Source organism: Mus caroli, chromosome 7 (assembly GCF_900094665.2).
Source record: "Mus caroli chromosome 7, CAROLI_EIJ_v1.1, whole genome shotgun sequence".
Classification (NCBI taxonomy): Eukaryota; Metazoa; Chordata; class Mammalia; order Rodentia; family Muridae; genus Mus; species Mus caroli.
In genome coordinates, this window is record NC_034576.1 from 144,242,864 (window position 1) to 144,260,106 (window position 17,243).

The 17,243-nt window shown below is 54.4% G+C and overlaps 1 protein-coding gene and 1 non-coding gene across 2 annotated transcripts; both read right to left on the reverse strand.

Moving 5' to 3' along the window:
• Positions 1–346: 346 nt before the first annotated feature.
• LOC115031711 lies at positions 347–454 on the reverse strand. The gene has a single exon (XR_003837366.1). It is a non-coding gene; the product is annotated as a U6 spliceosomal RNA (small nuclear RNA).
• Positions 455–2,297: 1,843 nt separating this feature from the next.
• On the reverse strand, positions 2,298–16,889 carry Dusp8 (dual specificity phosphatase 8). The gene is made up of 7 exons (XM_021168689.2): positions 16,753–16,889; positions 11,815–12,137; positions 10,230–10,368; positions 6,302–6,468; positions 5,545–5,704; positions 5,218–5,341; positions 2,298–4,980 (listed from the first exon to the last, which is right to left on the reverse strand). Exons 2-7 carry the CDS (start codon positions 12,043–12,045, stop codon positions 3,876–3,878), a joined length of 1,926 nt encoding a protein of 641 aa, XP_021024348.1. The 5' UTR covers positions 12,046–12,137; positions 16,753–16,889; the 3' UTR covers positions 2,298–3,875.
• Between the last annotated feature and the right edge of the window lie 354 nt (positions 16,890–17,243).

A 17,243-nucleotide genomic window follows, 5' to 3' on the forward strand; every position in this document is an offset into this window, starting at 1 on the left:
TTTTTTTTTTTTTACAAAAACAAACTTTAAAAAATGAAGGTTATAGAAACTGGGCCAACACCCACCTTGGCGTCTGTTTCCATCAATCCAAAGATCTTCAATGGGGATGAGAGTGAGCAAGGAGAAAGGAGCAGTTCATGGTCCCGGTGGGGATAAAGGGAAAGATGGCTGGCAAGATACTCATGACCTAAGGTCTGGGCCTTGCTCTCTTTACCCTTCCACATGCAGGAGTGATGGGGAAAGGAATGAGGCAGAGGGGCTACAGTCACAGCCAAGAGCACTTCCTCTGGGGGATCAGAAACGGTAGGCTGCAACAGAGATCCGTTGGTCGATGTACCAGGGGTCTCAAAAAATGGAATTCATCATGAATCTTATGTGTCATCCTTGCACAAGAGGCATGCTAAACTTCTCCATGCTGTCCCAGTTTTAGTGTGTGTGCTGCAGAAGCCAGCACCCCCCCAGTATATTTTTGGTTCTTGTGCTGCATAAAAGACTACATGTCAACCCCATGTGTGGTGGAAAGACAATGGTGAGGTGTGTGTACAAAGACAAATCTGGAGGAATGAGCTGTGTTACAGTAGGATTGTGTTGTGAGGGCAGTTGACAAGTGAGCTCTTGTGTATGTGCTCACTTGTGTATGCAGACTACACATGCATGTGTGCAGAGGTTAGACGTCGACCTCAGGTGTCATTTCTCAGAAGCTATCTGTGGTGATTCTGAGAAGGCTTGGCCCAGGGAATAGCACTATTAGAAGGTGTGGCTTTGTTGGAGGAAGTGTGTCACTGTGGGGGTGGGCTTTGAGACCCTCCTCCTAGCTGCCTATGAGACAGTGTCTCCTGGCTGCAGTTGAATCAAGATGTAGAACTCTCGGCTCCTCCAGCACCAGGTCTGCCTGCACACTGCCATGCTTCCTACCGTGAGGATAATGGACTGAACCTCTGAACCTGTAAGCCAGCCCCAATTAAATGTTTGCCTTTATAAGAGTTGCCTTGGTCGTGGTGTCTCTTCACAGCAATGGAAATCCTAACTAAAACACCATCCAACTTGTTTTGAGACACATACAAGTTGGCCTGGACATCAAGTAGGCTAGGCTGGCTGGCCCTAAAGCATCAAGATCCTTCTGTGTTTGCCTCCTGGCACTGGGATTACAAGGGTATGCCACCATGCCTGGGTTCTGGTGATCCAACTCATGTACTCACACTTGCCCAGCAAATACTGAGTGAAGCATCTCTGCAGCCTGCAAACTGATATTTAAAGTTTTCTAGGATTCAGTTAATAGTAGGTACGGAAAATGGGTATTTTACATCCTAGGAGTGCCTATCAGATCCTGTGCCCCTCCTCTAGACCTGGTCTACCAGAAATAAGCCTCAGATTCTCCCCTCTACCCACTTAGTAAATAGACTTTGCAGGCACAACCTACCAGGTCCTTGTCTCAGGAAGCCTCCAGACTGCCCCCCAGTGCCCAACTGCTCCCACAACCAGCCCTAAGAAAGAGTCAGCAGAGGCCTGAGGAAAACATCCGTCTCATGATTTATTACAACACATTGTTTCAAATACAAAAGGAGGGACAGGAAAGTGCGGCCTCATGGGGCAAGGTCCCAAGGGGGAAGCTGGCACCCTGGCCCTCGGGGACTGGAAGCCTTGGGCAAGGGACCTCTCCTGTACTGGACAACAGGAGGGAGCCAGATGCATTCTGGGCCATTCCAGTGCCGGCAGTGACCAGGTAAGAGTGGTGGGAGAGTGATAGAGAACCCTATACCCTCCACACCTTGGACAGTGGGTGGAAAGCCACCAGGGAAAGCCTGTGCTCCACTTCCCCCAACACAAAGGAGGGGGGAGCTGAGACCTCCTCCATCTTGTCTGCTCACTTTGGGGAGACCAGGGTCATGTGTAAGTGAGAACAGAGACAGACTGAGGCCAATGGGCCCCGTGTATCCAGGATAGATGCCATATCTCCATCAAGAGAGGGGAGGAACCAGACCCAAGGGGGAGCTTTAGGGTCCAACTGATGGCCCCACACCACTGTCTCCTGGACAGCAGTAGACTGGGGGCATGGAGGGGGAAGCCAGTGCACCCTCCACACCCAGGGTCACCTCAGAAATCCAATGACAGACAGGAGGTAAATTTACATAATTAATAATAATAATTATAATAATAATTAACCAATAATAATAAATACTTAAACCTCTAATCCATAGATTGTAAATACAACAATAGCTTATTTTCTCAGGGATCAGGATGGGTGGGATCAAGAGAACTAGGACAGGACTTTTGCTTAAGAAGGAGGGTGACAGGAACATAGGGAGCAGGTCAAAAGAAGAACAGACAGAAGGACACAGCAAGAGAGGTGGGGTAGAAAGGTGCCACCCTAGATCCTGCCCCAGCTACTTGTTAACAAGCCCCTAGCTTCTTCCTCAAAGGACAGACCCACTCCAAGACTTAAAGACATCTAAGAGCAAGAACTCCTATCCTGCCTCAAAACTTTGGGTCCCCAACAGTCCCAAGAGGATATTCAGCAAGGGTGGCTGGCACTTTTCTCCTTGTCCTTCTCCTAGATTGGCTCTGAGCCTAAAAAAGCCACCTTGGGTGGAGGCTAGCATATCATCTTGAAGACACTGGGAAAGTACGCTGCCTGGGAAGCGCGCATACAAAGGGACTCTCTCCTGAGAAGCCCTTTGGGGGATGGGGCAGTCATGGGGGACTTGCCCAACATCTGTCCTTAGGTGGGGTCTTTCTCTGCTTGGAGACAGTTCTCCTGTAGTTGAGGATTCCCACTTCCTGTAAGCCTACGGGCTTGGTAGGTGCTTTACCCCACCTGCCTCAGGGGCTCCCCAACCTGCAGAGCAGTAGAATCCCAAGTCCTACCTGTAGCAGGAAGAGCCCAGAACGAGAGCTTGACTCTACCCCCATTCTTACTGGGCCTAGAGCTCCCCTCTGACCAGCAGAGATAGCCCCTGCCAGCCCCAGCTAGCTTAGCTCCTCCTGCTGGCATTGGACACTGCCCCAGTACATGCTGGGAAAGTCTACTGGGCTTCCCAATGGGCAGGGCACCTGCAAAGGAAAAGAGAGACACTTCCTCTGAATGGCCTCCTGGGCCCTTCTAGGGAACTGGGCCTCACTCTCACAAGAGTGAGGTCCTCTGTCCTTGCCTTCAGAGCTACCTCATCTGGCTTTCAGGAACCCCCTTGTCCAAGTCTCCCTGAAAATTTTGCTCCACTGGGCCCAGTGCCCACCAACACCTGCCAGGTAACAGCCCTGGGGTGAAGGGCAGAGACGATATCTATCTCTATGCCACTAAGACTTGGCAATTTGAGGTGTGGGGACACTGCTGCTGGGGCCTTCTGCAGGGACACTAGGGTTTCCCCCTCCCCTTACCTATGGCTTTGCTGCAGAGCCCAAGATAGGAGAAACAGGAGAGGAGAGACAGGAGAAGAGGGAAAGGAGAGGGGAGGGGTCTGCGGCTCAGTTTGTGGCAAGTAAGGGTTTGGGTTTTTTGTCTTTTTTTTTGTTTTTCATTTCCCCCCTTTTTCTTATGTAAAAAGTGCAGGAAAGCTGGGCAGCTCTTTGAAAGGTCAGTAATGTTTCCAGAGGGGAGGGGCAAGGAGGGGCCCAGGCCTGTCAACCCAGTTTGGGATTGAAGGTGGCCTCATATTGCTTAGAAACCTGTTTCAGTTTAAATACCAGACAGTAAAAACAGAGCTTTAGGGCCGCCCCGCACAGTTGCCAGATCACTAGCTTAAATAAATAAAAAAATCGAAATATTTACTTCTTGATAAAAATTGCAGTAAAACCATTTACCTTTTCTGTGTGTTTTATATATAATATATATTTATACCTGGCCTGGCTGGAGCAAGGGCACAGGGACTCCTGAAGGGTCACGATACTTCAATGACCTCCACGCTGCCAGAGAAGCTGGTTTGCTTGCCCAGGGCTGCCAGCTCCTCGCCACGTGCCCGCCCCTCCACCATGCCCTCTTCAAACTCCATCTGGCAGCTGCGCCTCTTGAACTGTGCATCTGCAGCAGGCTCCTCGGGCCAGCCGGTCCGCACATCCCGCCGCCGCAGGTCACTACTACTACTGCTGCTGCTGCTGCTGCCGCCGCCACCGCCACCGCCGCCGCCACCACTGCTGCTGCTGCTGTTACCGGGTCCAGGTGCGCCTGCGCTCGCCCGGCCAAAGGCGGAGAACACAGCGCCTGGACCCTGCGCGCCCTCGGGGCTGAAGCACCAGGGTCCGTCGGGCGACGGTGTGCCTGGAGAGTCCAGTGGCGGCACCCAGCCCCCGGGGCCAGCCGGCTGGCCAGGGCCAGGCAGCCCGGGCGCCGACAGGGCCGAGAGGCCGTGCCGTGGAGTCTGCCGGGCCGTGTCTCCAAAGTTCAGGCCCAGGCCATGCGCGGGGGAACGAGCAGGAGAACTGGCCGGGGGACGTCGCCGGCGGGGTCGTGGGCGGCACTCTGGAACGGAGTCCGGGCTGTCTGGGCTGGGCGAGGGCAGGCCCAGCGTGCCCCCGGATGGGCTGTCCAGCTTGCAGAGCTTCGGGGCTTCACCCGGGTCGGGTGGGCCGGGAAAGTCGGGCCTCCTGCTGGGTGCATAGGCCGACTTGATGTCCAGGGAGAAGGAACGCTTGAGGCGGTTGGTGTCCTGGAGGCGGTCAGAGGAGAGGTGCAGGCCACGCAGGCCCTGCTGCAGTGCGCTGGTGGCTGGAGCTGTGCTGGGGATCGGAGCATCCCCTCCAGCACTCGGGCTGCCCTCCTTGGCTGCAGTGGCTGCCTCGCTCCCAGTGGCAGCGCTCTCTGAGGTAGATGGTGGCAGCCTGGGCAGTGGGATGCCTGCTGCCGGGCCCATGAGGGGCTCAGGGGTCCCCAAGTGAGGTCCATCACTCTGCAGGGCAGCCAGCAGCTTCAGACTCCTCTCATACTCCAGCAACTGGCCCAGGAAGTTGAAGTTGGGCGAGATGGAGGGGCGCCGATCCTTCACAAACCTAAGCAAGCAAGAGGCATTTCTGTCAGGACAGCCTTGCCCCTGATTTTCCTCCTGTGCAGCACCCAGAGCAAACCTTTAAGTCCCCAAGCTCTTGTCGGGCTGGGCTCAGGCTTTCCCTCCCTGCCAGGGTAGTAATTTGTACAATCCAAGTGGGTGGAGAGAGCAAAAGGAGGGCAATGCTGTTAGCCATTGGTTGTGGTGTTCCCTAGGTCCCTAGGGCCCAGGAGGAGAATACCTGTATGCGTCGTCAGAAGACATGCCCATGGTTTTCATGATGTACGCGATGGCAATGGTGGCAGAGCGAGAGATGCCAGCCAGACAGTGAACAATGACTTGGCAGCTGGACAGCTTGGCTTTATCTGGGGGCAAGTGGATGGTGGGGGGATCAGGTGAGGGCTGAGATTGCACTGTCCCTCCCTTCCCAAGGTAGTCCCCAACCCTTCCTCCCTATGGCAGACAGTGCTGGGTGGCCCTCCCAGTCCTCCCCTCTGCCTCTGTCTAGTCTTCCTCTAGCCAGCCTCTTCCACCCTATAGAGACACACACCCCCTCCCTTCCCCTCACCAATAAACTCAATGGACTTGTCCAGCCAGGGCAGCAGCTTTTCACAGTAGTTGTCATTGATGGGGATACGCATGAAACGACTCTCACAGATGAAGTCCGGTTTAGGGCAGGAGTTGCTGGCATTGAGGACATAGCTTATTCCGTTTTGGGTCATCAGATCCTGGAGGAATAGGAAGATGGGTCAGAAGGGGGCAGCAGAGAAAAGCAAAGCCCCCTATTGGAAAAAGAACCAATCCCTCCCCACCTCTCTGTCTCTCTCAGAAGGACTCTAAAATCCTGTGATGCTCCCGAGCCTCAGATTTTGTTCAAGATCTTGCCATATGGGAAAAGACTGGGTCCAGAAACCCTTGGAGCCCACAGGATGGGTACAGGAAGGATGGCTTCTGCAAGCCACACCCACAGCCAGCATTGCGCTCCTAGGAATTTTATGGTTGCCTGGGCGGTGCCTTCATCCTTTTCCCTCCTCACCATTTTTAAAACACGAGATTCTTTCAGCGCTGGCCAGAGGCCCAGTGACAGAAGCAGTTTGGCATGCAGGCTTCCAGCCCCACCACAGAAGAGACTGGGAGCCTGCCTTTCCATCAGCCTTGCTGTGATCCTGCCTGGGCCATGCTGTAGGCCAGTGGGTAGGCAGACTCTGGGTCCTCCTGCGCTCCCAGCTCACACTCACTTTATCCTCCTCTCAGACCACCCTAGGACCGAAATCCAGAGCCACCCACCCCCTTCTCCCATTGGCAGTGACCCCCAGTGTACTCACCTTGTTCAAGACATCTTTCTGAGAGCCCAGGTAGAGGTGAGGCAGGATTCGGGTCAGGCCAACACTGGGCACAGGCAGGCAGGGCTGAGAGAGGCTCATGGACGGTAGAGTGGCAGGCTTGCCCTCACAGAGGCCAGGGAAGCAGGAGGAGAAGGTGGCGAAGCCTCCTGTGGGAGGAGACACAGAAGGCTCTTCAGGAGGTTGGCCAGCTGGGGCAGGAGAGAGTTCCTCTGGGCTAAGCCACACCCTGCAGACCCCAAGCCCAGCCTGCCTCTGGCCTAGCACCTGGACTCCTGCTGGCAGGCTACTTGCTCTTCTCTGCAGCACTGGGGGTGTGCTGCCGCCCATTTAGAGCAGGCACCTACGCCCACATTCCTCCTCAAGCTAATTAGGGACTGGCTCAGGGGCACTGCTTTGATGCCCATAAATGTGGGTCAAGGTGGCCTGTCAGCGTGGCATATCAGAGCCAGGCAGGGGTTGGCTTAGACCTCATCAGGGGTCTCTTATTCCCCAGTATGACACGTTAAGTCCTTCTCCAGCCCCTGGCCTGGGGCCAGGCTGGCATTTAGCCTCTCTCCTTGCTGATGCAATCCTTCCCTGACTCCAGCTGGCTGGAAGCCACAGGCCCGGGCTCCAGTGCCAGGTCTGGGAGGAAAGGGCTTCTGAGGTGGGGCCTCTTTGGGCATGACATCACCCACTGGAATTGCCATAGCCCACAGGGCATTTGTGGTTCGGTCATGGCTCCAGTCTACCCAGCAGATGACAGAGAAGCAGGGTAGTGCCTGCACACAGGGCACACACAGCCTGCTCCCTGTGGCCATTGTCTAGATACATCCAAGATCTAGACTCTGGGCTGGGGATAGAAACCTTCCACCAGTTTGAGATACCCAAGCTGTCTCCTTTGGTATGTCTGACTCAGTGACCATGGGCAAGGCATGTCTCTGGCCTCAGTTTCCTTATTTTCCTGCCACACAGCATTGTTGAGAGGCTCAAAGAATATAACAATGTGAAAGTAGACCCAGCCATATCTAGCCTGACTGGGGTTCATCCAGAAACTGAGCAATATCTCTCTGGTGGCCACCAGCTCCCAGCATGGTGAGGTGAGCTCAATAGAATGGAACTTTCTATATTCCACAATGACAAGCTCTGACAAGCAAGTGGACTCAGTTTCTGGCCTCAATTGCTTTTTCCTTGGTCTGGAGAGAGACAGGTACCAAGGACCCAGGGATTTGGGGAGCTATCAAAGGCTGTGGGGTGGGTAGAAATGGGGACACCAAGGTTGAGTGAGTGAGCTTTGCTTAGTTGTTAAGTGTCTTTGAGGCCTAGGAAATGCTCTGGCCATCCCTGAAGCTCATTCTTCATATACTCCCCCTACCCACCGTGTTTGGGAGGCCAGAGACAGTACCCTTATTATGATGCTTATAAAGGGGCATATACTTTTTTTTGGTGCAATGGACTTGGTACAGCTCAGGTTATCGACTGCTAGGCTGGCTCTGTTCTCTTTACAGCCACCTACTCACAAGGGTCTGGGGCATGTCAGCATCTCCAAGCCAAGTCCAAGTTGGTTGGACTGCAGATACTGTCTCACAGCTGTGACATCACTGGCCCATATTCCACAGTGTCAGTACAACCCATAAGCTGCACTAACTCCTGGCTAAGGGTATTCCTGCCTGCTGTTTAAAAGGCTAAAGCTCCCATTTCCTCCCCTTTTCTATAATAATGCACATTGTGGTGGTTAATGTTGTCAACTCGACAGAATCTAAAACCACTTGCCTATGTGGAATTATCTGAAGTATGTTAATTGATATGGAAAGACCCATCCTAGTTGTGGACAGAACCATTCCCTGGGCAGGACAAAATGCAGAAACTGAGTTGAGCAGTAGCCCACCCACAATGCACCCCTCTGTTCCAGACTGTGGATGTGATGTGATCAGCTACTTCAGGCTCCTGCCATCTTAATTGCCCCACCGTGATGGTTGTACCCTTATCTGTGAGCCAGATAAACCCTTCCTCCTGGAAGCTGCATTTGACTAGACATTTGATCACAGCAGCAGAAATGTAGCCAAGGCATACTGACATCTAGCTTAAAACTCTTTCTTAATAAATTCCAACTTTACTTAAGGAAAAAAAGGGGACTAAGTTCATTACCCTCCCCACGAACATCACTGTGGGGGCACTGCTTGAGTTCCCTCTCCTGATTCCCTTCACTGGCCATCCTCATCTCCTTGAGCTTCTGTGAGCACCAGTCAGAGGGTGATATGCAAAGGTCTAACCTCTGTCCTTGATCAGTAGTCCACTATGGATTGTGCACTAGCTCAGCAGGAGCTGGCCAGTGTGGTATCACTTTGAGCCTGTCTCACACTGCATTGACCTGGAGGACTCCGTAGCTTAGTATTTAGATGAAGGAGGACAAGGTCTCAAACTTGACAGGGAAGACACCTAGAACTGGAAGGAGCTAGCTAGAGTACAACCAGGTTCAAATGGACCTTCTGGGAAGAGTCCAGCCCAAGGCTACCCCAGGCTTCACTTGATCTTGTCCTTTGCCCCTTAACCCTAAGAAGACAGTCACTGTCAGGTTTGGGGTTGTCCTGCTGGAGCCAGGAAGGGTGCAGTTCTGGAGCCCTTTGTATTTTCAGAAGAACCTTATTCTTCCATTCATGACTAGTGTGGTGAGTTGGGCCCTGGAGGAGTTTCTATAGGCGTAGTGGGCTTGTAAAAAGGCCCAAACTCCTCTCTCTCCCAAACTAAGCCCAGAGGCTGGAGCTAGGGTATAGCTATGTAGCCTCTGGTTCCAAGAACTCACACAGGCACAATGAATTATGAGTCTGACCCCAACAGGCTCAGCATCTGTAGAGAGGCAGGGTGTACGCACATATGCATGTGACTGATAACAGAGGCTCAGGGCACATAGACACACAGATATGCTTGGATCAAACGGGCCCAGAGCGTGGTGGGACATAACTCATATCCAAATGCACACAAAGACACTGGCCCTACTCATGATATCGAGTCTCCAAACCACCCCAGAGTACCTCAGACTGGATTCATCTCCCTAGCATCTACACAGCAGTTTAATTAAATCAGTCCAGGCCCTCCCAGCCTTCCTCTCAGGTTGGGCTTGATGCCATGGTACTCAAGGGATTCTGGTGCCATTGAACTGGCCTGGCCACCCACTCACTTATTCCACTCCACATGTAGTGGGTGTGGGGGACATTCCATCAGCTATGTGCTATGCAGAGACTACCAGCATGGGCAGAGGGCATTAGCAAAGGCCCCGGATTCCAGCCATTGGAGCAGGCATCCTAGAACAAGCCCACTCTAGCAGCTATTCGGGAATCTAGACTGCCTCCTGAGGAGGTACAATCTACAAAAGCCCTTTCAGCCATGGCCTGAGGGTGAGTGTGCCTAAGCACATGGTATAGAGCAGGAGCATGGGTCAGTGAGTATGTGTGTGTGTGTGTGTGTGTGTGTGTGTGTGTGTGTGTGTGTATGACAGAGTAGGGCTTGGAGGCCAGCTGGCCTTGCTGCTTTTGGAGCACAGGTAGCCCAGAGAGATACTTGCTGGTCCCTCAGGTAGTGGCCATGATGGAGTAGACTGTTGTGAGATAATCTATAACCAGCTGGTATCTTCTCTGGGTAAGGTGCCTGCTGTGTTACCAGTTCTGGGATAGACTGAGGTAAGAAAAAAAAGAAAGCCTTTACTTCCTCTCCTTGAGACAGAGACAGTTTGTTGCCTGGGTGCTGGTTCCCTCTCTACTTGGCTTGGAGAGCTCCTGCTTACCCACCTCTCCTGCTGTTGCGGGTAGAAATGGGTTTGGAGAAGTCCACAAGTGCTGTGGGACAATACTTTTCTTCTGAGACTCCTAGTCCTAGCCAAGTGCAAGGAAGAGAAGGCATCCCACAGCCCTGACCCATCCCTGGAGTTCACCTGTGAGGATGGCCACGCTGTCGAAGCAGCCGTCCAGCTTGCTGAGCAGGATGGACAGGAAGCTGTCTGCTGCCAGCACGCTGGCATCTCGTGTGCTCTGGTCATACACCACCACATCCTGTGGTTCTGTGGCATCCACCTAGGGGACCATAAGGGCAGAAGTTAGGCTGCTTGGAAAAGCAAGAGGACAAGAGAGACAGGGGTCTGCTATCCTCCCTCTCACTTCATCTGCTAGGTATCTGCACACTTGGAGGGGCAGAAAAAATCCCGAGGCTCCACTAATAGGCTTTGCATCAGGCAGGGACAAGGGGTGGGGGTGGCTTGAGATGCCCTTCATTGGCAAAATTGCCAGAACCAGAAGTATTAATGAGGCATAGGCGAGTCTAATGGGGCCTCAGAGAGCACATGCACATAGCCTGAGCAGGCTCCGAGGCTCCCTGGAAGGCCAGTACCTCTCTTCTTATTTATTCTCCCCCAGCTCCTAATGGAGACACTGAGGTTGCAGTTGGATTTCCCTTCCCAAACACCACCAGGTTAGGAGGCTTGGCTACAAGCTGGGGTTCCTCTTGCCCTCTTCCCCATTGTGGTGGCCTTAGGGCCAGATGTTGAGGGGCTTTTGCTTAGACAGACTGATGTCCCCGCCTCCCAAGCACACTCAGTCTTTAAGCCAGCTGAGCTGTCAACCCCAGGCTGGATGATGTCATCAGCAGCCAATAGAATTGCACTCTGGCTGGAGTCCTCGCTGGGGGTGATTAATCACTGGATTCCCTTCATTGGCACCACAGGGAGCTGGTTCTGGCCTTGGAGTGGGGGACTCCCGACAAGCGGCATCCCACCTGGGTTTTCTCACATCATAGCTTGGAGTCAGGCAGTTGGAAAATTGAAATCCTTCTAAAGCCCCTAGTTTGTTGGCATGCCCCTCTAACCCAAAAAGAGGTGGGAGAAGTTGGTAATTGGTAGCCTGTCTCAGGCCACAAATGCTCCATGATAGGCTAGTCCCTCTCCAGCTGCTGCAATGGATATTCCTGGGGAAGAAATCTGTCCCTTTCTCCATGAAAGGATTTTCTTTCCTGGGGGCCACAGAGAACATTCTGGGTCATTGAAGACCCCAGGAGGTGGGAAGAGGAATGGGGAGGCTCGTGAAATGGTCTGCTTACTATAATCCCCTTAGTCTTCCCTTCCTGCCCTCACCACAGTCAGTGGAGCCAGAGCCAGCTGTCCTTGTCCTCAGCATGGCACCATCCCGCTGCATCTACCCTGCTCTACCCTCCCTCCGTGCAGCCCCACTTCCCTTATTCATCCAGTACTCCTCCCTCAGAATCTGCCTTGTAAACCGGGAGATGGAAGGGACTCCCCAGGACTTCTAGAGAGGACTTCCCCTAGAGAGGACTGGCCTATAGCACTCCCAACTCTGCTCCCAAGGAACCCTGTTTGGAATGGAGGGACAGCGAGGGGGAAAGGCTTTATCAGAGGACTCTTGGCACCAGGCCTGGGAGCTCCTCCGTCTCTTTCAGAGGTGACATAGGGCCTGCTTGCTCAGGAATGGTCAGCCCTGAAGACGCATGCAAGGGTGGGCCACAGGTACCTGGCTCCGTGTAGCAGGCTGGATAAGTTCAGCAATTGTCACTTTTCCCTGCTGAAGGCGCCGCTTCACCAGCTTTGAACAGCAGATATTCACAGAGCTCAGCACATGGCAGCTGTTATACTCCACGAAGGACCGGCTGTCGATGACCAAGGGGCCCCCAGGCCCGCCACGCAGCAGGCTGGCCAGTTTCTTTGCGTCCATCACCTTCCTCGGGAGCCGATCCCCAGCCATGGTGGGGTGGTGGGCAATGGGGAGAGTGACCCCTGAAGTGAGGAGGGCGTCGCCTTGCAGCGTTCTGGGTACCCTAGTGCATGGTGCCAGACCTGGGGGAAAGGTGAATGGTCAGCAGATGGTGGGATCTGGGTAGCTATAGCTGGCTCCCAGGCAGGCCCTGTGTTTGGCACCTGGCATGTCCTTTGAGCCCTTCCTCCTGAATGGATGAGCCAATGCCTTACCCAGTGGGGTGAGTGCAGAGAAGAGACCCTGACCTGCTAGCTCTGCCTGGGCTCTAGTATAAGGCAGAAGGCAAATGGGGTCCTTATTATGGGCTCTGGGGTGCCTCTATCCCTGTGCCTTCCTCAATCTCTGTCCTGCTGATCTATGCATTTTATACCCTAGGGTATAAAGCTTGACTCTGTTCTTTTCCCAAGTAGGGGCTCTCAGACCTCCCTCCCTTTCTTAGCACAGTGCTGGATGGCCAATTCCCAGAAGCCATCTCCAGAAAAAGGTTCTCTAAGCTCATAATCTTGATGCTCATGGATAGAAGAGCTAGGCCAGCAGGACAGGCCCCACCCCTGCTCATGGGCTCCCGAAGGCCAGGTACTAGGGAGCTCTTGTTTTACTGTTCCTGATGGATGCTTCCAGCTGAGGTTGGTGCACTCCAACCATTGTACAAAGAGATGGGTTTTGTCAGCCTAAGGATGAAGGCTGTGGTACCTAGGATGCTTGGAGCTGCTGGACCTTCTGCATGGCCCCAGAAGCTCTTGTGCTGAAGAATATGTGGAAGGACTGAAAATGGCTAGCATCAGGGAAAGCCCTGTTCTTCAGGCTTGATGACTCTCACCTATCAGGTGCTGTCTCCCTTGGAGCCCCCAGGACGCATGCAGTGTCAGGACAATGAGGCTTGGGGCAGTGGAAAGTAAAACAGCAGGGCAGGTACAATATTCTCCTCATCTAGCCTTACAAATGTGCTGGGGTAGGAAGGAACTTAGCCCTCTAGACACTCACTTGAGCCCCTTCCAGTTCTGGCCCATTCCCACTCCTCTACTGCAGTCATGTGGGCACCTACATGGGGCTACCATGCTGGTACAAGGGCACAACTTCCAAACCTTGCCTGTGCATAATCGGTGGGGTCTTTGGGGGTGCTAATCCCTGACATCTATGTGTGTCTCAGGCCTCTCTGCAAGCCTTTCACTGGGGAATGGGGCCTGGGTCCGTCACACTGAGGAATCTCAATAGCACTAGACTAATGCTTATCTTAGATGTTCAGGGATATTTCCCTGACTTCCAACTGGAATCTTGCATGAGGGAACAACAGACTACTGATTAGGCCAGAGGAAGGAGTGGGCTTTCCTACTAGCGGAGCTGGACAATGGAACTAAACGCCCAGGACTCTGAGAGGGTCATGGCTCAGGATGCTGGGGTGCAGAAGGGCCTTTTCTGAGTCCCTTGGCCCTGTCAGCCAGCAGTGTCCACCTCTTCCCAGGTGACATGGGTTAACTGCATCAAGGGAAGCAGAGATCTACTAGTATAGGGAGCTAGAAGGTACAGCCCCACCCTCTCTGCAGCAGCCCTTGGATTACCCTGAGGGAAGTTTTGCTAGGGTTGCCCCATCTGAAGACTCTCAGCACAACAACCCACAAGGGAAGGGAGACCCAGAGGGAAGGACAGAGGAGAGCAGGTTAGTGGCAGGTGGAATGGGGGTATCAGCTACACTCAGGCCTGATACCTGTCCCTTCCTCTACCTCCCAGGGAACCCTAAGAACTGAAGCTGGGCCCTATTAACCGTTACAGTATTGCTATTTGCATCGGAGGGGGACTCATTAGCAAGTTAGCACCTCCGATGTTGCCATGGCAACAGCAGAGGTGCCAGGCAACGGCTGCTCCTACTGCAACAGCCACTAAGCAGGCTGCTCTGCAGATTAGGCAGGTCTCCCTCCTCTATGCTCCCACTCCTCTGTGGCAGGTGCCCAGTAGCTCTGGTCTATAACTCAAAGACAGCAATGAAGCCCCTTACTCCAACCCTGCCTTACTTGGCCCTAATTCCCAGGATCCAGCCCCACACTGCAGCTTATTGGCTCCCCATTCCTCTGAGGCCATCTGTATACTGCACTGCAAAGATCTGGATGAGCCCCCTCACATAGGAAATTCTGCACTATGCTGGTCTTCGGTAGCACATCCTAACAGCATCTCCTTATACCCCCACCCCTGGCTTCCTCCATGCTGGGCATCAGGCCTAGTGCTGGATAGAATTCATTGGGGCTTGAAATAGATATGTAGGGTCAGTTTTGAGAAGGTCAGCAGGGCACAGACAGACCATGCAATATCTTAGCAAAGCAACATACGCTCCCAGTTCTTCCCCGGGAAAACAGCTATCAGCCTGTTCTACAGGAGCCTTGAAGGGGGTTGGGGGGTGGTCAAGACTCTTTATGCAGAGGCTGTAGGCCTTCATCAAAGGATTTTGAGCCAGGAGACAGAATTCCTAAATTCAAAGTTAAGAGGAGCCTTTCCAGGCCACACCCCTCAGGGAGGTCCCAGGCAACCCCCTTTGCTGAAGGCTAGGTCCACAGCTCAGGCCTTGTGGCACTGTTCCCTGGGCACAGGAACACTCCCCTTTGTACATTCGAAGATGCATGCCTTATTGACAAATCCATCTTGTCCCTGAGTGCAATTACACATGTGTCCCTCTGCACATATGTAAGCCTCCTGGAGTGCATGACTGAAATACACAGTTGCAAACACATCCTTCTGCATACCAAAGGCCCCGGTGCCCACATACCAAGTGCCAGTCCATTGCCTTTCACACCGGGGTTCCCACACAACATGTTCTGGTCTCTGAGTCCTTATGTGACCAATAAAAGCCCGAGTCCTCAGTGGCATTCTCACTAATCTACTCCTGCTCAGTGCCTAGTGACAAGAAACTCCCTACTTCTAGAAATGGCTGCCAGGCCCATTAACCCCTGTAAGACTGGGTCCCTTCTCACAACAACCTGACCTGGGTATCCCTGCTCACAGTCAATGCAGGCTCTCAGGAAAGAGCCAGAAATTAGGGGCCCAAGATGCTGAGATGCCAGCTCATTGTCACACTGGGCACTTCTGAAGCCTGGCAGAGACCGTCTCCTAACGGGAGGGGCTCAAGTGTTCCTGCATGGCAGTTGAGCCCTTGGCTTCTCTGGCCAGTCTACTCTGCACCCTTGCACCAGAAGAGGGAACAGAAACATCGTCCCAGTCGGGCAAATAGCCAGGCCAAAAAAAGAGACAGTGGAGGTCAGAGGGAGCTGTGGTCCTGAGAGGTCCAGTCAGGTTCTTTGGCTCACACCTTTCTTAGGACCACAGCATAACTATCTCTCTTGCTGTGGGTTCAGCCTCTGTCCCTGCTTCCTGTGTGAGCTGCATATTGAACTCTCTCCAAACCCACAGGTGCACCCCACGGAAATGCTGTCCAGTTGAAACCTCAGTCTCAGCCCAAGAAGAAAGATGTTGGCAGGAGTCCTATACACATTGACTTGAAGCATCTTTTTGCATCTGTGTTCAGTGCTAAGTCCCCAGAGGTATCCTCAAGTATCCCCAAGGGCACAGAGCAGGAGGAAAGGAGAACCTGCCCAGCAACTCTCCTGAGGTCCCTAAGCTGACTGCAGCAAGTCAGACATAAAGATGAACCTACAGCTCCTGGTCACATGATCTGCTCATCTGTATCAGGTGCCTGCTAACCAAATAGTGAATGCACGGGGACTCTGACCTCCCAGAGCAGAGCCTGGCACTGTAAGCTACCCTCACCCACCCAGCTACCCTCGGGGCAAGTAAATGTGAGTCTGGGTCTACAGGTCACTGGATTTCCATTCTGAATTCATTCATACTGTGAAAGAAGCCGTGCCACTGACCCAAAGCACCTCCACTCCCCACCCCATACTGCACAACAGAGCATTGCAGATGCCACACTGATCCCCCACCCCCATCACTGCACCATCAAGGCCCCCAATCTATCTGCTGCAGGCGCAGCACACCCTGTCAACAAGGAGTCAGAGGCCAATTTATTCCAAGAGGTCTGATCTAGTGGAAGCTGAGCCTGTTCTTGCTCTTCCACCTGCAAGGTTTGGCACAAGGGTACCAGCGGCATCTGACTGGCCTCTCCCTCCCAAGGTAGGCAGAGAGGCCAGGGAGATAGGCTGCAGGAGGCAGCCGTGCCGGCCCCTCCCCCAGCATCGCGCCTACTGCCTCTGCGTCGGGTAAGGGTGTTCTTTATCCGCAGAGGCGAGTGGAGCACCATGAAGTGGGGGTGACGGGACAGCCATGCGAGCCGAAGAGTGGGGGGTCCTATAGCTTCCTCTCCAGTTAATGAGCCTACCGCAGGCCTGAGCCGACCCTCTGGCGTCGGAGGTTTCGCATCCCCCTGCCCGCTGCAGCCGCGGACGACCTTCTCCAAATCTGGCTGCCAGCGGGGGCGCTTCGCAGGGACTCTCACCGATCTGTGCTGGATCTCAGCCCTCCCCCGCGAATCCCTAGGTCTCATATATATCCCTCCAGATAAGAAGGAATATGCAGAGAAAGACAGCGCACTGCAGGCGCGGATCTGCAGCGCGCGCCGCTCGCGGGGCAGAGCCATTTATTCCTCGGTGCTCCAAAGAGCTTCTTCCTTCAGGGCACACAACCGCAGAAACCTCCGCACGTCCTGGGCCCACACCCGGCTTAGGACCCGACCGCTGTCAGCGCCTGGCTCACCTGGCTCTCGCTTGCCCTGGGGTTGCCCCCAACGCCGGTGCCGCGCTCAGGGCGCCCGCTCCGTTCCGCCACCCATGGGCCCGTCGGGGGTCCGCGTAGCCGGGGCAAGGGCCGGAGAGGCGCGCGGGGCGCGTCGCCGCCGCCGCCGCCGTCGTCGCCGCCACCGCGGGGAGCGCTCGCTCGGGACGGAGCGCGCGTACTGCGGTCGGGCACGCGCGCTCACGGCGCGCATCCCAGCCCGCGACTTGGCGGGCGCGGCCGGCGGCTCCGGCCCGGCTCAGCGTCCGGCGTCCGGCGTCCGGCGTCCGGGTTGGGCGGGGGTCCGCGGAGCCGGCTCGGCCACCGCGGGAGCCGCGAGTGACAGGCCCGGGGCGGAGGGCGGGGCTGCCGGTGGGGATGAGGTCATGCCGAGCGAAAAAGCCCCTGACGTCACCTGCAGCCAATCAGAGTGAGCCGCTCGGGGGCAGGTGACGTCAGCGGAGCGGGCGCTG